The following is a 26,705-nucleotide window of genomic DNA, read 5'->3' as shown; positions in this document are numbered from 1 at the left end:
GTTGACTCCTTGGAAAAGACTCTGATGCTGGGAGGGATTGGGGGCAGGAGGAGAAGGGGACGACAGAGGATGAGATGGCATCACTGACTCGATGGACATGAGTCTGAGTGAACTCCGGGAGTTGGTGATGGACAAGGAGGCCTGGCGTGTTGCGATTCACGGGGTCGCGAAGAGTCAGACACAACTGAGCGACTGACCTGAACTGAACTGACTGCCATATTTTTATAATTCTTACAATTATTTTTCATGGTTTCTGTCTTTTCCTTCACTGTCAGGCTATTTCCCCTTCTAAGATGTTATTTCCAAGATAAGGTGGGAAATCAGGGAACCATCTATTTCTAAAGTAAGTAAAACATATTTTGAGGGAAAATCAGCTTTAAAGAATTTTTCTTTAAAGGTAATTTAGTTTATCTAACTAACCATTCTGTCACTACAGATGCTGACTGCTAGCATTTTTTGTTTTTTGCTGTTGTTATCCATAGAATTACAATGAACATCCTCGAAAATGAAGTGAAACTGTTAGTTGCTCAGTCGTGTCCGACCCTCTGCAACCCTGTGGACTGCAGTCTACCAGGCTCCTCTGACCACGGGATTTTCCAGGCAAGACTACGGAAGGGGACTGCCATTTCCTCCTCCAGGGGACTCTTCCCAACCCAGGGATTGAACCCAAGTTTCCTGCACTGCAGGCAGAGTCTTCACCGTCTGAGCCACCAGGGAAGCCCTTGAAGGTAAGTCTCTTCTCTGTAAACGTATTCTGGTATTTCTGTAGAATGGGTTTAAGTGGGATTTCTGGGTAGCATTTGAACTTTTAATAAATTCTACAAATTGTCCCCTAAAAAGTTTGTAATTATTTGCAATTATTTGTAAATATTTATACTCACTACAAACAACAGTATGTGAATATGCTCATTTCAGATGTTCTCACAGTGACTGCTATAAAATGGTACCTCATTTTTTTCCTTTTAATCATGAATTTTGGAACAACGTATTCACCATTTTATTCTATGACTTTCTGGCATTTTTCAGGAAACTTCATAATTTCACCTTTTCAAAATTTTGTCTTTTTCAGCAAAGAACTGTTTCAGATGCCTTTTTAGCATTATTTTCATTACCTAGAAATTTCAGATTGTTCTTGAAAATATAACCTCTAGATAAATAAAGTTTAACTATAATTCTGCTGAATTCACGATCATGACAGAAAATCCTATAAGCATAAACAGTGCATTCAATAGCACCCCCAACAACCTCTGGAAGTAATTAATGAGCTACCTGGAAGCCACAGCCAATATGTAATGCCTACATAAGGCATACCATGTAGCATAGCTGATACCCATGATATAGAGTAGGAATATTCTAGAAAAACAAGAGAGGCAGCAGTAAAGGGTGTGTGAGACCAGAGGGTAAGGAGGAGGGGTGGCTGAGCTTACTGTGTTTGCTCAGAAACTTAGTGCAGTAACACAAAAGGAATGCTGCCGTGATGAATGGGTGGTTCCTTTTAAAGGTATAGCCAGACGGAAGCAGTAAACCCTCAAAACTCATAATAAAAGCACCTGCTCACATCAGAAAGTTTTGAGCGACTGCCATAAGAAGCGGGGATCCAATGGAAGTTAAGACAGCGACTGAGAACAGACACTCCATAAAGCAAAAGCATCAGGATACTATGCAGCAGAAAGGCTGCACAAGGACCTAGTATTCTGTGCTCTCAAACTTCACCTTTTTTTTTCTTGCTCTTCCTTCTCTATTTTGTGGGATGCAACATATGTGGAAAAGAGATGGCAACACCTATTCAGGAGCTTGACGAACTCTACCATGGCATCCTCTTTAGACATGTTTCCCAGGGCTGCCCATTCTCTCCTGTAAAGAACAACAAGAAAGTTACTTGCTACTCTTAAAAGAGTAAAAATTTGATTTCATTTAAACCTAAATATAAACAAGTCTCAATTATAACTAAAATGAAGACTGACTCGACTATACAGATTCTAAACTTGAACACGCATGGACTGGTTTACTAAACTAAATAGCCTACATACAAACCAAACTTACACCATAATTTAACTGCATTGCTGATAATTTCCATACCAGTAAAAGGGTTTCAAAGTTCTACTTTTCTTAGAGTTAGCCTTAATTGAATAAAATGCTTAATATATTCTTTCCTGTTACAACTCTGTACGTGTCCCAGCAAGGGAATCAACTACTGTACTGTAAATTGCTGTTGTAATATTATTTTGGAAGAATCAAATGAAGCTGTTTTATGTTCATAATCAGATGATTAAACATCTTTCACAATATTTAGCCGTAAACATCTCCAAACCAAAAACAGATAAACATCTGACGACTCCAGAAGCTGCAAGCAAAAATGTTTGCTTAGCTCTTATTCTAAAGCTAATGAGCCAGCTATTTACATCTGAACCAATTCACTCTGTACTCTTCTCTCCACTTCAATATTCTTGCCTGCAGAATTCCATGGACAGATGAGCCTGGTGGGCTACCGGATCATCAAGAGTCGCAACTTCGCATGCACTCACTCATTAAATTCATTACACAATAAAACACTGTTACCTCCTGTCATTCCCCAACACATCAAAGAATCCAACCTCAGGACAAGTGTCTGGATTATACGGGCCCATAAGAACCTGCTTATGCAGTGCCACAAGTTTCAGTTTTTCTTCATAAGTTGGATGAAATGCTTTGCCATCTTTTTCTATAACAAAAATAAACACAAAAACAATTAGCACTGGCAAAATGTAACATTTTCAGCACTGTATGTTGAAATTCTGGTATGAGGTATATCACAAATTGCCTGTGAAATTTATATTGCCTATAAAAACCACTGTAGGAAGATTTTTATTTCAAGTACTATATTTTAATAATCAAAGCCAAGTAAAAAAAACTTCATGCTGAGTTAATTTTTTAAAATAAAGTTAAATACTAACATTTATGCTAAAATTACTACAAAGAGTAAATCAATTAAAAAAAAAAAAACTACTAAAGAGAAACCAATGTCAGGCAACAGTAAGGCACACACACACTAGTGCGCCACTTAACATCTTTTTCAAATATTAAAAATGTTCAGCAATCATTTTTTAAAATAAGTTCAAAAATGTTTATATCAAGCATTTTAAATAACAGATATATGCATAGGAGATTACATATGATTTGAAAGGCTATATTCAAAATGTATCCATCCCACTGAAACAGTACGATGCAGTGGAAAGGCCTTTGGAATCAGACATCCTAGGTTTAGATCTTATCTCAGACAATGGCACCCCACTCCAGTACTCTTGCCTGGAAAATCCCATGGACGGAGGAGCCTGGTGGGCTGCAGTCCATGGGGTCGCAAAGAGTCTGACACGACTGAGCGACTTCCCTTTCACTTTTCACTTTCATGCATTGGAGAAGGAAATGGCAACCCACTCCAGTGTTCTTACCTGGAGAATCCTGGGGACGGGGGAAGCCTGGTGGGCTGCCGTCTATGGGGTCGCACAGAGTCGGACATGACTGAAGTGACTTAGCAGCAGCAGCTATAGGACTTCCTAGCTATAGGACCATTTAAACTCTTAGTCTGTTTATCAATAAAGAGTCTTTTCTACTTCAGAGGTAACAGGACAGTATTAATGGTAATAACTGTTGGATCTTTCCTCTGCTCTGGCAGGTTGCCAATGGGCAATTACAGTGAAGCCAGTATGACCCACAGAGACTTAACTACCACTAGGAACACTTAAAAGCAGTGCGAAACTGGGTGCTGACAAAATAGGAAATCCTACTTCTTTGATGAATGGAAGTGTTAGTTACTGGTTGGTTCTAATGATAAGAGACTACCAAATTTTAAAACAAAAAAGGGGGTTAAAAGTAGTGTCTATTGCCTACAAATTTTATCCATGTACAGAGCAGTCACCAAAAGAAAATTACTCATGATAAGAGAAGATATGGTTTAAAGAATAGTTCATATCCTGTTCAAAGAATCTTAAGAGGAGGGAAAAAAAAAATACAAGCATCCCAAGACGTTCAATTTCACTAGTCAAGGAAATGGAAACCGAAACCATTAGATACTCAGGATGCTGTCTACCATCAGATAGGTCAAAAAAGTTAGGTCATCAAGAGTTGGTAAGAACAGGACAAACAGGTATCCATTCTCAATACACTAATGTTGAAAGTATAAATTGTTAGTTATCTTAAAGGGAAATCAGGCAATATATTCCAAAATTGTAAATATAGATGCCCTATGGTCCAGTAATTCCAATTCTCATCATCTACTCTTGATAAGCATTCCCAAATACACAGAAGGAGGTGGACACAGAAATATTTTCATTGCAGCACTCTTTTCTTATTACTGTAAACAACTTAAAAGTTCATCAATAAGGAAACAGCTAAATAATGTGGCACAGTCAGTCTATGGAATAAATGAAGTAAGTAAAAGAAATATCTTTACTTATGTTAAAATTACTACAAAGAGTAAACAAATTAAAAAAAATTACTAAAGAGAAACCAATGTCAAGCAACAGTAAGGCACACACACACTAGTGCACCACTTAACATCTTTTTCAAATATTAAAAATGTTCAGCAATCGTTTTTTAAAATAAGTTCAAAAATTTTTATATCGAGCATATTTTTAGTAAGAGATATATGCATAGAAGATTACATACAATTTGAAAGGCTGGCAACCCACTCCAGTATTCTTGCCTAGAGAAATCCAGGATAGAGGAGCCTGGTGGGCTAGAGTCTGTGGGGCCGCAGAGTCAGACACAACTTAAGTGATTGAGCACAAAGGAAATACAGTTAAATGAAAAAAGCAAGCTGCAGAAAATTATATACAATCATACAGCACAAAATATATTATCTTCAATTCTAAGTACTCCCCCAACCTACACTTGAACATCTCTAAAATCAGATTAGTTTTTACATCTATTGTATTTTATAGTTGTAACTGGCGGTTTTTCTTTCTTTACAGTACATAATAGTAAGTCTTAGAATTGATGAAATACAGCATGTAGCACACTCACATATATATTCTATGGGTACATTTACATGCATGTAAATGCAAAGAAAAAGATCTAGATGGAGTCACACTAAAAAGATGAGAATGAGAAAGTGGGTGAGGGCTAAGATGAGGAGCAGTGATCAGAGACCTTAAAACTAGAAATATTTTAATCTTTCAAAGGAAATTATTCGGAAGAACAAACCAAACTGTTAAAGAGAGTGGGGACTGAAAAGAATTATATCTATGTTCAGTTCAGTTCAGTCGCTCAGTCGTGTCCGACTCTTTGTGACCCCATGAATCGCAGCATGCCAGGCCTCCCTGTCCATCACCAACTCCCGGACTTCACTCAGACTCACATCCATCGAGTCGGTGATGCCATCCAGCCATCTCATCCTCTGTCGTCCCCTTCTTCTCCTTCCCCCGCCTCCCAGCATCAGGGTCTTTTCCAATGAGTCAACTCTTCGCATGAAGTGGCCAAAGTACTAGAGTTTCAGCTTTAGCATCATTCCTTCCAAAGAACACCCAGGACTGATCTCCTTTAGAATGGACTGGTTGTACTTCTATATAATTATACATACATATACTTCAATCTGAATTTTTTTCAATAAGAACTCATCAATACTTAAAAAAAGACAAAACTGTGGCACTGACCTTATCTATATTTAATAAAAATTGTAACAACTCAGAAACCTGTGGACCTGCCATCTGTCTTTGTTACTGAGCAAACAGTATCACTAAACAATTAGTACCAGAAGTAGGAACTTCCTCTAAAGCTTTTAGAACAGGATTATGCATAGGTCTATATATACCAACTAAAAGGCAGTTCCCATTTTAAAATCTAACTCTTAGAAGTCTGTTTCAATTATGAACACTATAAGACCTTTTGTATATTCATTCATTCAACTTAGTAAATATTTATTGAGCCCTTGCATGCAAATCATAGGAAATAGAAATAGATGGGAAATAGATGAGGAAACAGTGTCAGACTTTATTTTGGGGGGCTCCAAAATCACTGCAGATGGTGACTGCAGCCATGAAATTAGAAGATGCTTACTCCTTGGAAGGAAAGTTATGACCAACCTAGATAGCATATTCAAAAGCAGAGACATTACTTTGCCAACAAAGGTCCATCTAGTCAAGGCTAGGGTTTTTCCAGTAGTCATGTATGGATGTGAGAGTTGGACTGTGAAGAAGGCTGAGCACAGAAGAATTGATGCTTTTGAACTGTGGTGTTGGAGAAGACTCTTGAGAGTCCCTTGGACTGCAAGGAGATCCAACCAGTCCATCCTAAAGATCAGTCCTGGGTGTTCATTGGAAGGACTGATGCTGAAGCTGAAACTCCAATACTTTGGCCACCTCATGTGAAGAGCTGACTCATTGGAAAAGACCCTGATGCTGGGAGGGATTGGGGGCAAGAGGAGAAGGGGACGACAGAGGATGACATGTATGGATGGAATCACCGACTTGATGGACGTGAATCTGAGTGAACTCCGGGCATTGGTGATGGACAGGGTGGCCTGGCTTGCTGCGATTCATGGGGTCGCAAAGAGTTGGACACGACTGAGCGACTGAACTGAACTGAACTGACTGAGACACCAGGATTCATCAGCCTCCTGGAGTTTACAAACCACTGAGCTCAATTAAAAATGTGTAACTTGGCAATCCAGTATATAATTGTGTCTAGGTGTATATTTCAGGTATAAATACACTGCAAACAAATTATTAAAAATTATACTGAGCTAAAGAAACAATTATTTTAGTGTTTAGGAAAAAAATGTCAAAAAAGGTAATAACGTGACTTGTCCAACTGTTTAGGGTGGACCAGTAATTACGTTTAATTTCAACGTAATATATAATAAAAATTGAGCAAAATAGATGAGTTTAGAAAACCAAAATACATCTTTACATTATCTCTCATGTAAAAACCAACAAGTCTAATGAATTCTTTTCTAACTACTGCCTTGAAAAATTATCTTAAAAACGGTGTTACACCTGTTAACTGCTGCGTTATTTAAAATCTAATTATTCAACAATAACACAATACTTAAATTACAGTAATCTGCTGAATAGATTATACAGCTATTTAAAATGACAATATAAGGGCTATATATCATTTCAGAGAATACTTATGATGTATTAATGAAAACTAGCAGCATAAAAACAGATACTAAAAAATAATTTTATGTTTACAACTACGTAAAAATGGGTGATTACACATATACATCTTTCTTTTTAACAAAATTAGCCTGCCAGAACTCTGTATTCTAAGATAATAGTGTTAAAAAATGTGAAATAGTGGCAACTTTTTACCAAAAAGTCTTTTTCAATTTTCAAGATGCTCATAAGCTTCTTTTAGCTTCTACCTTAATTTTGTACATATTAGTCACCAAAAGTTTTCTTATGCTAATTACACCTCAGAGAAACATAGCCCAGACAACTTTCTTCTCACATTCCCCAAAAGTGATGATTTGAAAAACAGCTCCAACCTTGATCTTAGCTTATGAGATGAAAGATAAACCAAACAGGTGCCAACTTAACTGTTCATGTTATCTTGAGCCTTATAAAAGAAAAATATGCTGCTGGTGATTCGAGATAAAAAAAGAAGATATAGTGAACCTGAGAAACAGTAAGGGTAGACAGCATACCCTCAAGGGTAGACTCTCTGCTTTGTTCCATCAGGATCCCTGAGATTTTGTTTCTCCTTAAAAAAAAACACCCTAAATTCTATTAAAGTGGTTGCTTTGACCCCTTCAATAAAGATAAAGAAAAAAATCAATAAAGATAACATCAAATGGAAACTTTATTCACTGGAAGACCACTTTTCTGATCAGTCATGTGATATAGCAATTTTCAAATACACACACGAATCATTTGCTTCAGGGAGATGATCTGAAGCTAACAGATAAGACTAGTGGGTATGAAAAAAAATTTTTAGGGCTTTCCTGGTGGCTTAGTGGTAAAGAATCTGCCCGCCAATGCAGGAGACATGGGTCCAATTCCTGATCTGGGAAGATCCCAAATGCTGCAAAGCAACTGAGTGTGCCTCAGCTATTAAGAGCCCATGCTCTAGAGCCAGGAGCCACAACAACTGAAGCCCACGTGCCCTAGGCCCCCTGCTCTGCAACAACAGAAGCCACTGCAATGAGAAGCTAGAGCACAGCAACTAGAGAGTAGCTCTCGCTCTCCGTAAATAGAGAAAAGCAATGCAGACTCAGCACAGCCAAAAATAAAATCAAAATTAAAAGTACATATTTTTTAAAAAGATGACTACTATAAAGTTACTTTAATGGAGACAGGGTCCATTTCTTACCATAAATCTGCTCCTTTACTTCAAATATTCGGCAGTGCAAACTAGCAGAGGGTGAGTCAACAAGGAAACTGTACCCATTTTTCAGCAGGGTGTTAGTCTAACCATGACCCTAAAAGATGACTCATCAACAGAGGAAGGGGGGGTTTCAGGACATTTAGATGTCATTTTAATATCTGCCCTTTATATGCCAGACAGGATTAAGAATATACTGCCAATCCATAAAGGATTTTTCAAAAAAGGAATATGTTTTTAAGTGTAAGTTCTGGTCAAGCATTCAAATTTGCTCACCACCATGAACGCCAGTGCTAAGCACAATTTGTTAATAGGCACTCACCACAGCAAAACCGTGCCCAAGAAATCTCTCTAAAGAAGAAACTGACTGTAAAGGTCAATCTCTGTGAGAATAAAACAGTACATCCATTCTTATGAATTTTACTGGCATTTCCACAGAATCTTTATACATTTGCTAATTTTTCTTTTTCCCCCCTCTTATTTGATTCTCTGAAATGACAAACAAAATTGATAAACCTTTAGCTAGACTCATCAAGAAAAAAAGGGAGAGAACTCAAATCAATAATATTAGAAATGAAAAAGGAGAAGTTACAACTGACTCCACAGAAATACCAAGGATCCTAAGAGACTACTGTAAGCAACTATACCAGCAATAAGGTATTAGTCTCCAAAATTTATGTTGCTTCAGTCGTGTCCAACTCTTAGAGACCCTATGGACTGTATCCTGCCAGGCTCCTCTGCCCATGGGATGCTCCAGGCAAAAGTACTGGAGTGGGTTGCCATGCCCTTCTCCAGGGGATCTTCCTCACCCAGGGCTCAAACCTGTGTTTCCTATTGCTCCTGCATTGCAGGCAGATTCTTTTTTTTTTTAATGCTAAGCCACCAGGGAAGCCCAGCCATGGGGGAAACATACCAAAAGTTAACACTTATTCCTAAAAGATCGGATTACAGATTTTTTTTTCTTCTCTCACTTTTATTTTCTGATTTCCAATATGCATATGTACTTTTATATCAAATACACATATGCTTTCTTCCTTTTACAGCAAACATTTTTAAAAAGTGAAGGGAACTTAATCTTTCAGCCTTTAGGATGAGAGTAACAGAGCATTTATTTTCTCCTGAGAACTATACAAAACCCAGGAGGACAAACCAAGAATCCCAACCACCTTTAGTATAGGACAACCCACATCATGTTGACATTCTAAACCTCAGAGTACAGAAAGTGAACCCCCCCAGATCAGTATCATTAGGCAGACTATAATAGTGTTACAAAAAAATTACTTCTCTTTCACTCTTCAGATGGCTCGAGTTCGCACACTAGGAGGGTTTATTTAGTTTTTCTACATTAGACGAAAATAATTTTTTCTTGAATTACTTTTAAACTATATTTTATTATTACTTTTATTTTAAATTTGTCTGTGCCCTGAGGCTTGTGAGATCTTAGTTCCCTGACCAGTGAAAACGCCACATCCTAACCATTGGACCGCCAGGGAATTCTCTTTCCTAAATTATTTTTGGTTGCAAAGGCATTAAACATAGCAGAAAAGAAGTTACTACCGTAACTGCATAGACAGAAAAACTCTTGCTGTAACTCAAAAATCTTTAGTCAGGGCCACAGTCCTAAAGGAAAGCTCTTTCAGTCCTGCCATTAAGGAAGAGAGCCATTACTCTTGGTCCCTGCATTTACAGAGTCAATCCAATCAATTTGGAAAACCACCTTCTATGGCAACCAAAAAGACAAATATAAATTATGCTGGAAAGAAGCTGCAGAGCTATTGTTCAGATGCAAGCATGTGAAAACACACCAATGAAAAGCAGAAAATGACTACTTCTACTACCTGGAGAGGTTGAGTACAAAGCTGGCCATTTTCAATCAAATGGACTAAAAGGGATCACGTGTTAGCATCTGTCCAGTGATAATTATATTAAAAAAAGTTTATTTTCAATAAAACTGAAGACCAAAAGTCAGGTTAAAAATCTATTTTACCTAAAGGATACAGACTAAAGCAGGGATTGGCAAACTAGACCAACTCTGCCCACAGTTGTTTAAATTCATTTATCTTTAACTTTTTCCCACTGGTTTGGGTAACATCCGCTTTAACTAGTAGTTAGTCATACTCAGCCATCGTTCTCCCCACCCCCCCACAACTGTTTTTTTAAGACCTGTGAGCTAAGAATTTTTTTTTTTAATTTTTTAAAAACAAGCAGAAACAGACAAACAAAAATCAAGGAATATGAAGACAGAACACATATGGTCCTTAAGGTCTAAAATATTTATATCTGACCCTTTACTGAAAATCCGTTATGACTATACAGTGGAAGCAAGAAACAGATTTAAGGGACTAGATCTGATAGACAAGAGTGCCTGATAAACTATGGATGGATGTTTGTGACATTGTACAAGAGACAGGAATCAAGACCATCCCCAAGAAAAAGAGATGCAAAAAAGCAAAATGCCTGTCTGAGGAGGCCTTACAAATAGCTGTGAAAAGAAGGGAAGGGAAAAACAAAGGAGAAAAGGAAAGATATACCCATTTGAATGCAGAGTTCCAAAGAACAGCAAGGAGAGATAAGAAAGCCTTCCTCAGCGATCAAAGCAAAGAAATAGAGGAAAACAATAGAATGGGAAAGACCAGAGATGGCTTCAAGAAAATTAGAGATACCAATGGAACATTTCATGCAAGATCAGATCGATCAGATCAGACGCTCAGTCATGCCCGACTCTTTGCGACTCCATGAATCGCAGCACGCCAGGCCTCCCTGTCCATCACCAACTCCCGGACTTCACTCATACTCACGTCCATCAAGTCAGTGATGCCATCCAGCCATCTCATCCTCTGTCGTCCCCTTCTCCTCTTGCCCCCAATCCCTCCCAGCATCAGAGTCTTTTCCAATGAGTCAACTCTTCGCATGAGGTGGCCAAAGTACTGGAGTTTCAGCTTTAGCATCATTCCTTCCAAAGAAATCCCAGGGCTGATCTCCTTCAGAATGGACTGGTTGCATCTCCTTGCAGTCCAAGGGACTCTCAAAAGAGTCTTCTCCAACACAACAGTTCAAAAGCATCAATTCTTCGGCGCTCAGCCTTCTTCACAGTCCAACTCTTACATCCATACATGACCACAGGAAAAACCATAGCCTTGACTAGACGAACCTTTGTTGGCAAAGTAATGTCTCTGCTTTTGAATATGCTATCTAGGTTGGTCATAATCTTCCTTCCAAGGAGCAAATGTCTTTTAATTTCATGGCTGCAGTCACCATCTGCAGTGGTTTTGGAGCCCAGAAAAAGTCTGACCTGCATACAAATTCCTCAAGAGGCAGATCAGGTGGTCTGGTATTCCCATCTCTTTCAGAATTTTCCACAGTTTATTGTGATCCACACAGTCAAAGGCTAATGGGCTCGATAAAGGACAGAAATGGTAGGGACCTAACAGAAGCAGAAGATATTAAGAAGAGGTGGCAAGAATACACAGAAGAACTGTACAAAAAAGATCTTCACGACCCAGATAATCACGATGGTGTGATCACTGACCTAGAGCCAGACATTCTGGAATGTGAAGTCAAGTGGACCTTAGAAAGCATCACTACGAACAAAGCTAGTGGAGGTGATGGAATTCCAGTTGAGCTATTCCAAATCCTGAAAGATGATGCTGTGAAAGTGCTGCACTCAGTATGCCAGCAAATTTGGAAAACTCAGCAGTGGCCACAGGACTGGAAAAGGTCAGTTTTCATTCCAATCCCAAAGAAAGGCAATGCCAAAGAATGTTCAAACTACCGCACAATTGCACTCATCTCACATGCTAGTCAAGTAATGCTCAAAATTCTCCAAGCCAGGCTTCAGCAATACATGAACTGTGAACTTCCAGATGTTCAAGCTGGTTTTAGAAAAGGCAGAGGAACCAGAGACCAAATTGCCAACATCCGCTGGATCATGGAAAAAGCAAGAGAGTTCCAGAAAAACATCTATTTCTGCCTTATTGACTATATCAAAGCCTTTGACTGTGTGAATCACAATAAACTGTGGAAAATTATGAAAGATATGGGAATACCAGACCACCTGACATGCCTCTTGAGAAACCTGTATGCAGGTCAGGAAGTAACAGTTAGAACTGGACATGGAACAACAGACTGGTTCCAAATAGGAAAAGGAGTACGTCAAGGCTGTATATTGTCACCCTGCTTATTTAACTTCTATGCAGAGTATATCATGAGAAACGCTGGGCTGGAGGAAGCACAAGCTGGAATCAAAATTGCCAGGAAAAATATCAATAACCTCAGATATGCAGATGACACCACCCTTATGGCAGAAAGTGAAGAACTAAAGAGCCTCTTGATGAAAGTGAAAGAGGAGAGTGAAAAAGTTGGCTTAAAGCTCAACTTTCAGAAAACTAAGATCATGGCATCTGGTCCCATCACTTCATGGCAGATAGATGGGGAAACAGTGGCTAACTTCATTTTTCTGGGCTCCAAAATAACTGCAGATGGTGATTGCAGCAATGAAATTAAAAGATGTTCACTCCTTGGAAGGAAAGTTATGACCAACCCAGATAGCATATTCAAAAGCAGAGACATCACTTTGTCAACAAAGGTCTGTCTAGTCAAGGCTATGGTTTTTCCAGTGGTCACGTATGGATGTGAGTTGGACTATAAAGAAAGCTGAGTGCCGAAGAATTGATGCTTTTGAGGTGTGGTGTTGGAGAAGACTCTTGAGAGTCCCTTGGACTGCAAGGAGATCCAACCAGTCCATTCTAAAGGAGATCAGTCCTGTTCACTGGAAGGACTGATGCTGAAGGTGGAACTCCAATACTTTGGCCACCTGATGCGAAGAGCTAGCTGACTCACTGGAAAAGACCCTGATGCTGGGAAAGATTAAGGGCAGGAGGAGAAGGGGATGACAGAGAATGAGATGGTTGGATGGCATCACTGACTCGATGGACATGGGTTTGGGTGGACTCCAGGAGTTGGTGGTGGGACAGGGAGGCCTGGCGTGCTGTGGTTCATGGGGTTGCCAAGAGTCGGACACGACTGAGCGACTAAACAGAACTGGACTGACTTACTGAAAATGTTTGCTGACCCTGGACTAAGGGAAGAAATGCAAAAGCCAAACTAACTTCAATATTTTAGATACCGAATTAAAAAAATTCAAATAAAGGATAGAAAACATATAGTTAAACTTCCACGCCAGTATTCTTGCCTAGGAAATCCCATAGACAAAGTCTAAGCCTGGTGGGTGACAGTCCATGGGGTTGCAAAGAGTTGGACACAACTTAGCAACTGAGCACAAACTTCCGTTAAACCTGGTGAACTGAATATACACAATTACATCTGATCCTCAACGATACCCCACTAAAAGGAATAAGGAAGCTGATTTAGAGAACACTGAAAAGGCTCAGGAATTGAAGATACCAGGTTCATTAAAAGTTGGAGTCTAGATAAAAATAGGGATTTTGGCTTAAAAACTATCTAAAGAGCACGTACTCTTACCTACCCAACCCCAAGCAGACAGATGGCTGCCTTGCCCCTACTTTAGCAGAGGCAGTATATATTTACACATGGGTATATTCGAGAACACAAATCACATATACTCAGGTGGGAGGACATTAGCCTAAGACTAAGCTGCAGGACTGAAAAGAGAAATGAAATGAATGTTACCCCAGTAAATGGTAAACGACTTCCACCCATGCTCCCTTCTCCTGTCTAGTGCCAAAATACTGGCAGCTAGATTTATACACGCCAGGCAGGGGAAAGGAATATTTTCATTAAAAAAATTGGCCTAAAACACCGGCACGTACTGGTTTGAAAGGTAATGATATTTACAGATCTTCAATGAAACTTCTGTCTCATCACCTACAATAAAACTGTACTCAAGGTTATAGTTGGCTCTCCAATGCCTTACCCTTTAAAGAATGAATGCCCAAGGATCACCCAACATTTGAGAAAGCTCCCAACATGGTTGGGGGCGAGGGGGAGTGTAAAAAAAAATTTTCCAATAGGAAAAAAAAAGTCTACAAGAAAAGGAATTCCAGAAGAAATTTCAACATCACAGAGAGGTGAAAGAAATTTTCAGGATGACAGTAAGTAGAGACTCAACAAAGGAGAAAGCCAAGACTGGATCAAAAATTTAAGACATCTAGGAGAGATGTTGTTTTAAAAAAGAGTTTACCTGAGAACAAAGAAAACAAATGATAATTACTTCTAACCACACAAAAGACAAAGAGTTTGCATAAGAACCAAAATATAATCAAAGTGTGTGATGTGTCTCGGCTATAAATAACACAAATAGAAATAACTGAGTGATTTAATCACAAATGTGGTATCATAAAATTGGGAGTTTGGGAAGGAGGAAGAGAGAGGCACATATATATAAGTTGCTTTAAAAAAAATAAATAAATAAAGCAGCAGCAGGAAAGTGAAGACAAATACCAGGAGAAACAGTTAAAATAATGGAAAGCAGCTGCCTTGGGGGAGAGGGTCTTGGCGATGGGAAAAGAAACAGGGGGATGGCTATTTTTCATTATAAATTTTACATTACAACTTGGCCTAATTGCCTTGGTTACCACTTTGATAAAAAGGTAAAATGAATAAACACATTTGCTCCATTTCAGTAATCAGTTCATAAGAGATTACAACGTGTGGTAGGCATAATACTCCCCTCAAAAGACATCCACATCCCAATCCCCACAATCTATAGTATATTCCTGTGAATATATTAGGTTACATGAAAAGGTGAATTAAGGTTGTAGCTGACCTTACCCCAGACTACCCATATGGGCACAAAGTAATCACAGGAGTCCTTATAAATGGAAGAAGAGAAAGAACAGACAGATGGAGGTATGAAGGTGTTACGCTGCTAGCTCTGAAGATGGAAGAAGGGGGTCACATGTGAAAGCATGCAGCTGGTCTCCTGAAGGTGGAAAAAGCAAGGCAACAGATTCTCCCCTACAGTCTCCAGAAGGAACACAGCCCAGTTGACACTTTGATCCTAAGCCAGTGAGACCCATTCTGAACTACTAACCCTCCAGGACTATAAAATAGTATGTGTTGTTTCAAGCCACTAAATTTGAGCTAACACATTTTCCTAAGTTAATAAAGATAGAAACGGCTTCTAGATCTGTTGTTGTTCAGCTGCTAAGTTGTTTCTGACTCTTTGTGACCCCATGGACTGCAGCATGCCAGGCTCCTCTGTCCTCCACTATCTACTGGAATTTGCTCCCATTCATTTTAATTGCGTCAGTGATGCTATCTAACCATCTCATCCTCTGCCACCCTCCTCTCCTCCTGCCCAAAATCTTTTCCAACATCAGGGTCTTTTCCAATGGTCTGCTCTTCACATCAGGTGGCCAAAGTATTGGAGCTTCAGTTCTTCCAATGAATATTCAGGGTTGATTTCCTTTAGGATTGACTGGTTTGACAGCAATCCAAGGGACTCTCAAGAGTCTTCTACAGCACAATTAAAAAGTATCAATTCTTCAGCGCTCAGCCTTCTTTTACAGTCCTACTCTCACACCCACATGACTACTGGAGAAATCATAGCTTTAACTATATGGACCTTTGTCAGCAAAGTGATGTCTTGGCTTTTTAATACGCTGTCTAGGTTTCTCATAGTTTTTCTTACAAGGAGCAAACGTCTTCTAATTTCATGGCTGCAGTCACCGTCCACAGTGGTTTCAGAGCCCAAGAAAATAAAATAAAAATGTGCTTTCACCTTCCCCCCTTCTATTTGTCATGAAGCGATGGGATCAGATGCCATGATCTCAGTTTTTTGAATGTTGAGTTTCAAGCCAGCTTTTTCACCCTCATCAAAAGAACCCCATGACAGTATGAAAAGGCTTCTAGATTATATTCCCATTAAATTTTAAGTATTTAACTTTACAGTTTTAATAAGACAGCATAAATAATTTTGGTAATAGTGTTATAATCACAGCGACTAAGCCCAAAGCACTGAATGATTACCCTTCCACCTGAAATTAATTATACAAAAGGTTATTAGTCTCACACATCGATTGCTAGAGTAAGTTTACTGAGAAATATTTTTATTTTCTCTCTGGAGGGAAAGATAGAGAAATATAACAAATTATTTCAATGTTCCTTCTAGTCTTTATCTTATGAAATGAAAGCTAATAAAATCTATGGGTTGGAAAGGATATTAAAGATAGATGGCTGAACTGCACAATCAAAGTTCAAATCCTCTCTACATAACCACTTGGTCTACAATAATTTGTTACTGGACACATTATACAACTTATGTGAGGAAGGGAGAAATGAAAGTACAGAGTTTCTGTATTCTATGAATGTTATCAGCTTAGACAGTATAACTATAAAATATTTTATATATCCCTCACAGTAAGAGCAAAGAAAAAAATCTGAGGTAGATACATAAAAGATTATGATAAAGAAATCAAAAGCATAGCCACCTAGTAATTGTTAACATATGCTTGAACACTTCCTGGTGATGGGAATTCATTGTCTCAGTCTATTCCATGTTTGGATGGATAGCTGTAATTTTTAGCTCTTTATTCTGATTAGATTCTTCTCAATTTTATCCACAGCGTCTATTTCTAGTCCTCTACATTAAATAAAACACATCTAACAGGTCAGACCTTAAAAACAAACAAATGCCACAAAATACCGCACATCATACTTGCCCTGAGTTCTCTGTTCTTTAGGCAAAATATTTTCAGCTTATTCACTCATACTTAACTCCTAAAGACTTGTGTTTAAATCTCAGTTCTGTTATTTACTAAGTACAAAATACAGATAACCTTTCTGAGCCTCAGTTTTGCTATCAAAAAATGGAGAAAATAACTTCTCTTTCTTGTGAGGGGTGGAAATAATGTGTTCCAAAGTCTTGACACAGTGCCTGCATAGAGCAGACACTCACTAAGCAGCAGCTATTATAATGATGGCAGGGATTCAAATTCCCACAATATACAAGTTGCTTTCTTCTGAATTAGCTCCATTTTGTCTTTAACTCTGTGAACGATCCCTCAAACTGAAAGCAGGATCCAGCGATTGTCTGAACTGTGTGGATGAGAGCAGGACCATCTCTCTCTTCTCTCATTCCAGATACTGTACTTCAGCAAAGCAGCCGAAGGTCAAATCTGTTTTCTTTTGTGGCCCTATCACTGTTGCGTGGCAGAGAACACACATCGAATAAAATCCATCTTTTAGAAATATTAAAATTAAAACCACATTTTCCCCATGTTCAATTAAGAAAAAAGTGATGTGTTTTTTATATATTTGATATATTCTTGTACTACTTATAAGAAAGTATAATAAATGCAGTATTTCTGAGTTAATGAATATGCAACCCTGTAAACCGCCTAGTCTGCATGAAGTGCTTAATGAAAGTTGATCACACTCCATAATAAATTCTTGGTAATCTCTCCTCTTCAACATAGGCAGTCACAGGATACCAACTGCTAGGTACTCTGCTAAGAGTTTATAAATAATCTGAGTAAAGGAAGGCAGAATTTAAATAACTGAGTGACAGAACGAGGAAGTAGTACCCCAGGTAGTATTCACTCCAGAACTCAACTTCGTAAATACTAAAGCAAAGAAGCTCTCATTTTAGCTAACTGACAAAAGTAAACATTATCTCCTTCTGGGGGTTGGTTACCAAAGTGTACTCATTTGCAAAAATTCATCAAGCATCACTTATGATTTGTATACTTTTCTGCAGGGGTAGTAAACAAAGGGGAGGCCTCAGGTAAATATTAAAATCACAATAAAACATCCATAAATATAAACACACACATATATATATATCCTTGAATACCCCGTATTCAAAGGAAAATTTTAGTTCAGTTCAAATCTAACATGAAATAGCAAATAAGATGAGATGTTTAAAAGGCATTATATTTCTGGTGGTTATAATTTTCTTTCTTTGTCTCAGGTCTCTACATCCTTCTATGCTATACACTTATACCTAAAGACAATAAAGAAGAGGAAAATAAACTCAAAATTTAACAGACATTCAGTAGTAACAATTAAACCTGAAATTATCTGAGGCTAGTCCACTTAAGTACAGGAAGCACACACTAATTATATGTGTCACCAAAGAATAAATTACAGCTTTACAGTATTTTAAAACATTAATGGAGCCATTTATAAAAGTTCTTGGAAGTGCATATGTTTAAAGACAGAAGAAAATGGAACCATTCAGTATGTCCATATAATTGCTTCTCTGTTATCAGCAATATAACACCATGTAATAGATACCAATGTTAGTGGAAATGCATTAACATTTCCATAGAAAAACTGAGTCTACAACTTTAGTTCCCTCCAAATTTGACTACAGCTTCCTTTTACATATCATACTCTCAAAAACTTATCACTCCACACACACATTACCCACCACATACACCCCTAGATCTGTCTACTGAAATAATGACCAATCTAGTAGCAATGAGTGCCCACTGCCAGCATCCTGATTATGGCTCTTCAAATGCCACTTTCCACTAAAGGAACCAAGTCTCTTTGGAGAAATGGCTGATTCCAATGGAGGCAGGAAATGCATATGATGAATCTGGACTATTTCATTATACCAGAGGGCAAAGAAGCTATGGAAGACTACTAGTCATGTCAAAGGAACTTAGGAGCCAATTTGAAGAGACCTACCACTTGCTAAAGATGGTACAATTTGAGCATAAATCATAAGAGCTCTCAAAATAGTACCTGATATTTAGCAAACATCTGCTCAATAACTGGTGGCAATTATTAGTTTAGAATTTTAAATGAATCCAACCACCTACCGGCTAATGGAGTGAGGTAATAAAGTTATTAGAGAAGGAAAACCTCACTTCTAAGAACTCTAAAAACCAAAACACAACTTCCCAGGTAACTATATTCAAGAAGTATAAAGGCTCCAGTAAAGGCAACCAATTTAGTCTTTAACCCAAACAGATAAGAAAATCAGCTTAATCTTGCTATTTACAATGCCATTCAAGTCCTTACATGGATATGATACCAATTTAGCTTCCCAGTTCTCTCCATCAAACTACCTAATCCCTACTTGCCATTTCCCAGACACACAGAACTTTCCCTTCCCTGGAAGGGCCTCTGCTCTCTGGATCCTCCACACCTTGCTGCAGTACCACTGAGGCTTTAACTCCTTGGACTATAAGTTTCATAACAGCAAAAGGGAATATACTATTCATTTACAGTGGTAGCCTAATATAAAACTTTACCCATAATAAGGATTCAACAACTCAGCTTAGGTGATAAAATGCTAACTTACATTTGCCAATATTTTCATCTATTATTTCACTTTTACCATCAAAAACTAAGAGGATAGGCAGTTGACATAATGGGTTCAGTCACTGGCCTATGATCACTGTGATAGAGATAGAATAAGAAAGAGGGTTCCTGATTCTTAATTCAAGTCATTTTCAATCAAAAAAGATGCCCATGCTTTCAAGATTCATATTTATTCCACAGCAAAAGATAAAATGTAATGTTATTTCTAATTCATGTGAGATACAAAACCACAAAATAGTGATTTATTAAAGTCCCTGCAAGACTGATAAAAATGTCAAGTATTATGCAGGAAAAAGGGTTTTTCACACATTAATTCAAAGGCAACAACACTTCACTCACCCCACTTTCCATAACCCTTCTGACTGCTTTTAGATCCTTCCTCCCTCCCCTCAACCTCAATCAGTAACCTCATATACTAATAGCTTCTTCACTGCTAACTATGTAATGATCCATGCAAAAATGTACTTTTTAATTGCCATACTGTTATTTCTCTTTTTAAGTACTTGGATACCACTTTGAGAGCTTTGGAACTTCCTGAACCACACTTATCAATGTAGCTTTTCCCCTAAGGTGACCTATAACTAAGTTCCCAAATTACTGGTTCCCCTAAGAGTCTTAAATTTGACAAACATGTTAAAATAATGGGAGGTTTAGAGCACTAAATCGTGAATGTGAGATGTCAAATTTAATTTAATCCAGTCATATATATCTATATACTTCCCTGGTGGCTCAGACGGTAAAGCGTCCGTCTACAATGAGGGAGACCGGGTTCAAGCCCTGGGTTGGGAAGATTCCTGGAGAAGGAAATGGCAATCCACTCCAGTACTATTGCCTGGAAAATCCCATGGACAGAAACAAATTGAGTCTCAAAGAAAAAAGTTAATTGGCTAGGAGTAGGTTAATAGAATGGAGAGGGATTTCCCTGGCAGTCCAATGGTTAGGACTTGGTACTTTCACTGCTGTGGCCTAGGTTCAATTCTTGGTTGGGGAATTGGGGTCACGCAAGCTGCCTAGTGTATTAAAAAAAAAAAAAAGTCCTCTGGAGAAGGGAAAAGTTACCCACTCTAGTATTCTGGCCTGAAGAATTCCATGGACTGTATAGTCCATGGGGTCGCAAAGAGTCTGACATGACTAAACGACTTAAAAAAAAATTAAAAAAAAAGAGTCCAAAGCTTCTTGACTCCCAAGCAAATGCTAAATTTATTGCACATTAACAGTGTTTTAATTTTTCAAAGAAGACACTACTACTATCTTCAAATCATACAGACTCAGAAGATAAAATTATTCATTTATTTGTTAGTCATATGGCAAAAGTTAGGACTAGAAGTTCATTCTTCTCTATTCTTACACATTGTTCTGCTAAGATACACTTTAATCTTATCATACACTGGAAACATAAGTTCCAAGAATAAAAATTTAAAGTAAAATATAGTCATATAAATTTTACAAAAACCACCAGGTTTTTACATAAGCGGTAGTATATCATCACCTCAGGAAAACTCTAAATTCAAGCCAGTAATCTAAGGGTCAAATGTTCCAAAACTCATTGCTGCTGCTGCTAAGTCACTTCAGTCGTGTCGGACTCTGTGCGACCCCATGGACCACAGCCCACCAGGCTCCTCCGTCCATGCGATTTCCCAGACAAGAGTACTGGAGTGGGGTGCCATTGCCTCCTCCGCCAAAATGCATTAGCCATTACCAGTTCCCCAAACTAGCAGAGGGCTGAACTCATACTGCAAGGACCATGAATATTTCAAGGGTAAACTTTTTAATAGAAAATGCAGCGAGTATAGATACCAGAGGGGAACTAGGGGGTGGGATGAATTAGGAGAATGGGACTGACATATACACACTACTATATATAAAATAACTAATGAGAACCTACTGTAGAGCACAGGGAACTCTACTCAATGCTCTGTGGTGACATTTCTCTGACATTTCCCACATTTCTTTCTCTGAGGGAAGAAAATCCTAAAAACAGGGGATATATGCATATGAACAGCTGATTCACTTTGCTGTGCAGGAGAAATTAATACAACATTGTAAAACAATCTTTTACCCCAATAAAAAAATTTTTTTAAATGCAATGAATGGAGAATGACTAAAATTTATACAAGAAAGGCTATCATCAGTTTGCACAATTATTTTCAGAGAAAACAAGTAACTTTTGAATGTATCACTAGTTTCAACGACTCAACTTCAGCTAGTAAAATATGTACTCCAAAAGGTACTCCCTCTGGGGAAAGGTCATAAATATGCTGTTTTGGAATGTATATAGAACCTAGCAACCACTTTTAAAGTTTCATTTGCCGATGTTTCTCCCTGTTTGTCTGCCCCACGAGATCTAAATATCTCATCAGTCTTTCCTACTGACAAGGTCATGTGACTCACCATTTGACTAAGTGAATCACCCAATTAAAAAAACAAAACAAATCTAAGACCACAATTTTGGTCTAAGACAAGATTTACTACAACTAATTCTGTGAGAAATAGAGAGGCTACTTTTAGGCCTTTATCTGAGAATCCACTCTTGGACACTGGAAAAATTTTAACCATCTAGAAGTCGCTAGAACACAGCAGCTATCCCTTCTTTAATTTAGAGTTTGACAAGCTAGAAAGGATTAGCTTAATACCTCTTTCTCTCTGCCATATCAATATTACCAGGTGATTAAGCCCTATTCGAGTTTATGGATCCCCAGAATGAATGGAAAGCGTAAGAATGGAACCCATGAAAAAATTTCTTCCACAATAGGAGGGCAAAAACCGGTGGTTCTGACGTGCCAATCACAAGAAACAAGAAAAAGAATGCGACAAAAAATCCCAATTGGGAACCTCTGGGAAAGAGAACTCATTCTTCCATCCAGGATCCTGGAAAACCGAGAAGCTAAATCTAGGTAAGATGCCTGGTAAACTCCGGGAGGCAGGACCCGGAAAGCTAAACCAAGGTTCTAGGCCCCTAGGGGTGTGACCCAGTGACCAAGCGGATAGTGACAAACTTCGAGTACCCCCAAGGACAGAGCCCAGCTCCAGTCGCTGCGGTCCCGCACGGGTAGGTCAGGGCTACTCGGGTCCAGTCTCCCTAAGGCCCGGCAGAGGCGGCGGGGGTGGGGCCTGTCAGGCTCACCTTTGAAGAAGCGCAGCGCCAGGCCGTATAGCTCCTCCAGGCCGAAGCCCCACCGCTGCTCCAGCCGCCGCGCCTCCTCCGCCGCGCCCCCAGCCACCGCCTCCCCAGGCTCCGGCTGCTCCCCTGCGGTGCCCGGGCCCCTGCCGGACCCTGGAGGCGAGGGCGGCGGCAGCGGCGGTGGCAGCAGCGGGGCGCCCTCCGCGCCGGATCGTTCCTCCGGGTCCGGGCTTAGCGTGAGGCCGTCGACGGAGACCTCGAGTCGCTCTGCGTTTAGCACTGCCGCCATCTCCGCCTACTGCGCCTCCTCGGCGGGGACAGGCGGCGGCCACGTATCGACTTCCTGCTGACCTATGACCTCCGCTCACCAACACCGGAACTTCCGCCGCTGAGTAGGCGCTAGAGTTCCCGGAGAGGGGCTGCGGCCTGGTGCCCCGCCCCCACTCCGGGGGTCGTCGGTGGTCTGCGCCCCTTCACCACCCGCCCCGCCCACCACCCCGGCGGCTTTCGAACGCCCCACCCAACCCTCACCCGGTTCCCTTCCGGGCCTCGTTCCTCCCGGAGGGTTGGTGCTACGCCCAGCGGCCCCGGCCCTGCCGTTCTTTCCCGCAGCTCGCGGTGTCCGGCAGGGGCGGGGTCGGATGGGACCCGCGTGCAGTCTGTGCGGAGAGGGTGACTCCTGGCGGGCGCCCTACCCTGCGGGTCAGACCCTCCCCACTTGTAGAGAGTTGTGTGGTTGGAGTAACTGTTGGTTAAGGAGATGCCGAGCAAATGCCTTTTTTTTTTTTTTTTTCTGTGAAAGAAACTGAGGCTGCAGAGACATCCCGCGGTTTCTGAGACTCGTACAAGAGCACATCCTGGTTTTGCGGGAACTGAAGCTCATACAATTTCTGGGGTCCCTATTTAGTTAAAAAGCAAAAAGTTAGAAGCAGAGAGTTAGGGAAGTGAATATATAGAATGAGAAAGAATTCACAAATGACATTTGAAAGGCTAGCAAAACTCACAAACGTCACACAGATAAACCATAAAATATTTAGTAACTGCCTGACGCACTTCTACAGGGTGTCAAAAAATCCAGAAACGTAATTTTTTTTTTAAGATTAATAATGCTCTTGACAACTATGTATATTTATTTGTGTCTCTAGACTTTTGGGGCACCATTTACAATCATTTCCCCCCCCTGTTTTTGTATACTTTTTATTACTTTCCTATGACAGTTATTTTTTAATGTTCAAAGAAAATAGAAAAATCAATGTTGTCTTTTTAACATGGTGATCACAATTTGTTTTTTTTTATTATTGTTTGTAGGTTTTAGCTTCGCAACTTACTACTTTTGTAGGATTATTGTCAAATTTGGGAAAACATGTATGACGCTTCTCCCATATATGAGCTATAATATTTCAGGATGTTTGGCTGTTTCAATGGCAATTTATTGCTTAGTTTTTCTTGGATCTCTAGTACTCTTCAGGGAAAGATTTATCTATGTTAAGACAGCGTCTCATTAATCAAGATGCATAAAACATGTGACTTCACGTCGAGACTTACTGCAGTACAGCTGCAGCGGAGCAGGGCCATATGCCTGCCTATTGTCTGTGGAAAACTTTAGTCAAAGACTAAGTTTAACCTGAAAAATGAGAAATGCTGAGACAAAGGAAAACAGTATAAGGAGACTAAATAATAATGTAGTCATCAAGCACACTGGAGGACCTTTAGTTCTTTCTCAAGGGCTATAGATAATATTCTGAGCCATATCCTGTGAGCTGTGTTATAGGTACTAAAAAACCAGGAGGAGAAGCTAACCATGTGATGACCAGACTGTACCTAGGGCTTGAGCTGCCACAATTCCGAGAATTGACCCCAAAGAAATGGGAACAAGTGCACCCCAGACCTGAAGATTAACTGTATCTAAAACAACCAAGATGCTTCTAGTCAGGCCACTGATGACCAAAACAGCACAGATGACCGTGGTGCTTCTGCATGTAGCCCCCTGCCCCATCCTACTCTGTCTATAATGCTCTCACCCCCTGCTTGTCAGAGGGGCAGTCGGTCTTTGGACAGATGTCTGCCACCCTCCCGCCCAGTCGCCAGCATCTGAAATAAAGCAAACTTTCTTTTCTACCAACCTGGCCTGTTTACTGGCTTTTGAGTGGCAAGCAGCTGGACTCCCCACGCATACCTTTCGGTAAAACAACCGCAAGTTTGTTTTCTATAGATACAAGAATTCCAATATATTCCATTTTGTATGCTTCACACAAAAACAAAAATAAGTACGGTGCACTTACAATTGAATATAAGACATTACTTAGATTCCTGATGAATGAGAACCTTCATTTTAGGTTAGGCATTGAGAAAATTGATCCCTCCACTTAAGAGTTTTTTACTTTTGAGAGTGGGGAGGATTTTTTAATGGGCTAGTTTCTCCTTTTCTTTCAAACCTTGTTTCTCTGTCGCCCATGTATTTCCTGTGCCCGGCGTCACAGAACTCTTTTGCCTCTAGCCCTGTACCTCTGTGACATGGTGCTGGCTGAGTTGGCATAATGGGCAGTAGGTGAATTCCAGAAAGCCAGTCCTACACCCACGATGAATAAAAATTTAACAGTAGATGGAAATGACTGCAAACCGTCAATGCATGCCACTAAACCCAAATGAAATATATCCCTAAGTCAATTATTGTTTCCTTAGCCAGGTCTCAAAAAAGCCAGTAGCTATTCCTGCGCCATTTACTGCAGAAGAGAAATGATGGAAGTTTGAATACAATGTGACGATGGTCTTAAATAATTTAGAAACTTTTACGGAAACATTTGACCTAGGGAATATATTGCCAGGGTCTCTCCAAGGGCTTTGGAAGTGACCCGAGCAAGTGAGGCACCCTGAAGCTTAAGCTTCATTAATCTATGGTAAACCCACGTCTCAGAATGAATTCTGCTGTTCCAAGCCCAGTGAGTTTTTCCACTTAGCTGGGATCTTCAGATTTAGCTTTAATTATTTAAAAAATATGCATGTTAGAATACAAGGTGCTGCCTCCAAGAAGTCATATATACTTTACCTTTTTGTAGTCTACATTTAGTATTCAGTAACTTTTGAGGGTGATAATGAGATGGTTAAATATAACTCTACTTCCTAGAATTACAGATTCTGTTTCCCAAGTTTACTATAATAAGCATTTCTTTTGTAATCAGAAAATAATTTTTTCCAAAGCACTGTAAATATTACAGCCTATAGAACACACCTAGAAAGGTGGACAGGTAAAATATGATACACTAGTAATTATTGACTTTTAAAAATTGGTTTGGACTTGAACATATTGAAAATTCTTGAAAATCTGCTCATCCTCTAGAGCAAACAGGTAAACCTCTTTCTAATGTAACCATCAAAGAATGCCCAGTAGGGAGTTGCTCTTAGTGACTAAAACAGAGTAGGGAATATAATTTTCCGTTAACAACTCATGGTGGGAAATGAGTTCCAGACATTCACTATAAGAGGTCAAATTTAACGTGTATGAGAATCACTCATGGGTCGTGTTAAACTGCAGATTCTGACTTAGGAGGGAGGCCCAAGAGTCTGCATTTCTCATAAGCTTTCTGGGCTGATGCTGCTGTCTACAGACTGCATTTCAAGTGTTTAGGAAACTTCTTCTCATAGCTTTATTGAGGTATAATTAACATCAAATAAATTGCAAATATTCCAAGTTCACAATTTGATGAGTTTCAACATACAAATACCTGTCAGACCCATTACCACAATGAAGATGACACACGTGTCCACCACCCTTTCTTTGATGCCTCCCTCCCCCAAGACTTCTCAGCCAATAGTTGTTAGAATGTGCTTGTCACAGTAGAATCTGATTTCTATAAACAGTTCAGGGAAACTACCTCTATTTCCACACTCCTGTCTTTTATATGTGAGGAGACACAGAGTTAGCAAAAAGGTGTATTTTCTGAAACCTTTCGAATATCTTCCCTAAGTCTGTTTCTATACAAAAGAGTGCTTTTTAACCAAACGACTTTGTTGTGTGGATTTCAGTTAA

At 39.4% G+C, this 26,705-nt stretch overlaps 1 protein-coding gene across 1 annotated transcript in view; it reads right to left on the bottom strand.

Annotated features, from left to right (window-relative positions):
- ACBD3 (acyl-CoA binding domain containing 3) overlaps positions 1-23,097 on the bottom strand; it is a 38,853-nt gene extending 15,756 nt beyond the window's left edge. The window contains exons 1-3 of the mRNA XM_025286036.3: positions 22,682-23,097; positions 2,560-2,701; positions 1,714-1,854 (exon numbers count right to left, since the gene is read on the bottom strand). Coding sequence (XP_025141821.2) covers positions 1,714-1,854; positions 2,560-2,701; positions 22,682-22,967 — 569 coding nt within the window. The 5' untranslated portion in view covers positions 22,968-23,097. The remainder of the gene's footprint in view (positions 1-1,713; positions 1,855-2,559; positions 2,702-22,681) is intronic.
- Between the last annotated feature and the right edge of the window lie 3,608 nt (positions 23,098-26,705).

The sequence above is a fragment of the Bubalus bubalis genome, chromosome 5 (assembly GCF_019923935.1).
Source record: "Bubalus bubalis isolate 160015118507 breed Murrah chromosome 5, NDDB_SH_1, whole genome shotgun sequence".
NCBI classification, from domain to species: Eukaryota; Metazoa; Chordata; class Mammalia; order Artiodactyla; family Bovidae; genus Bubalus; species Bubalus bubalis.
The sequence above is the reverse complement of the archived record's forward strand: the minus strand, read 5'-3'. Positions and strand labels throughout refer to the sequence as shown.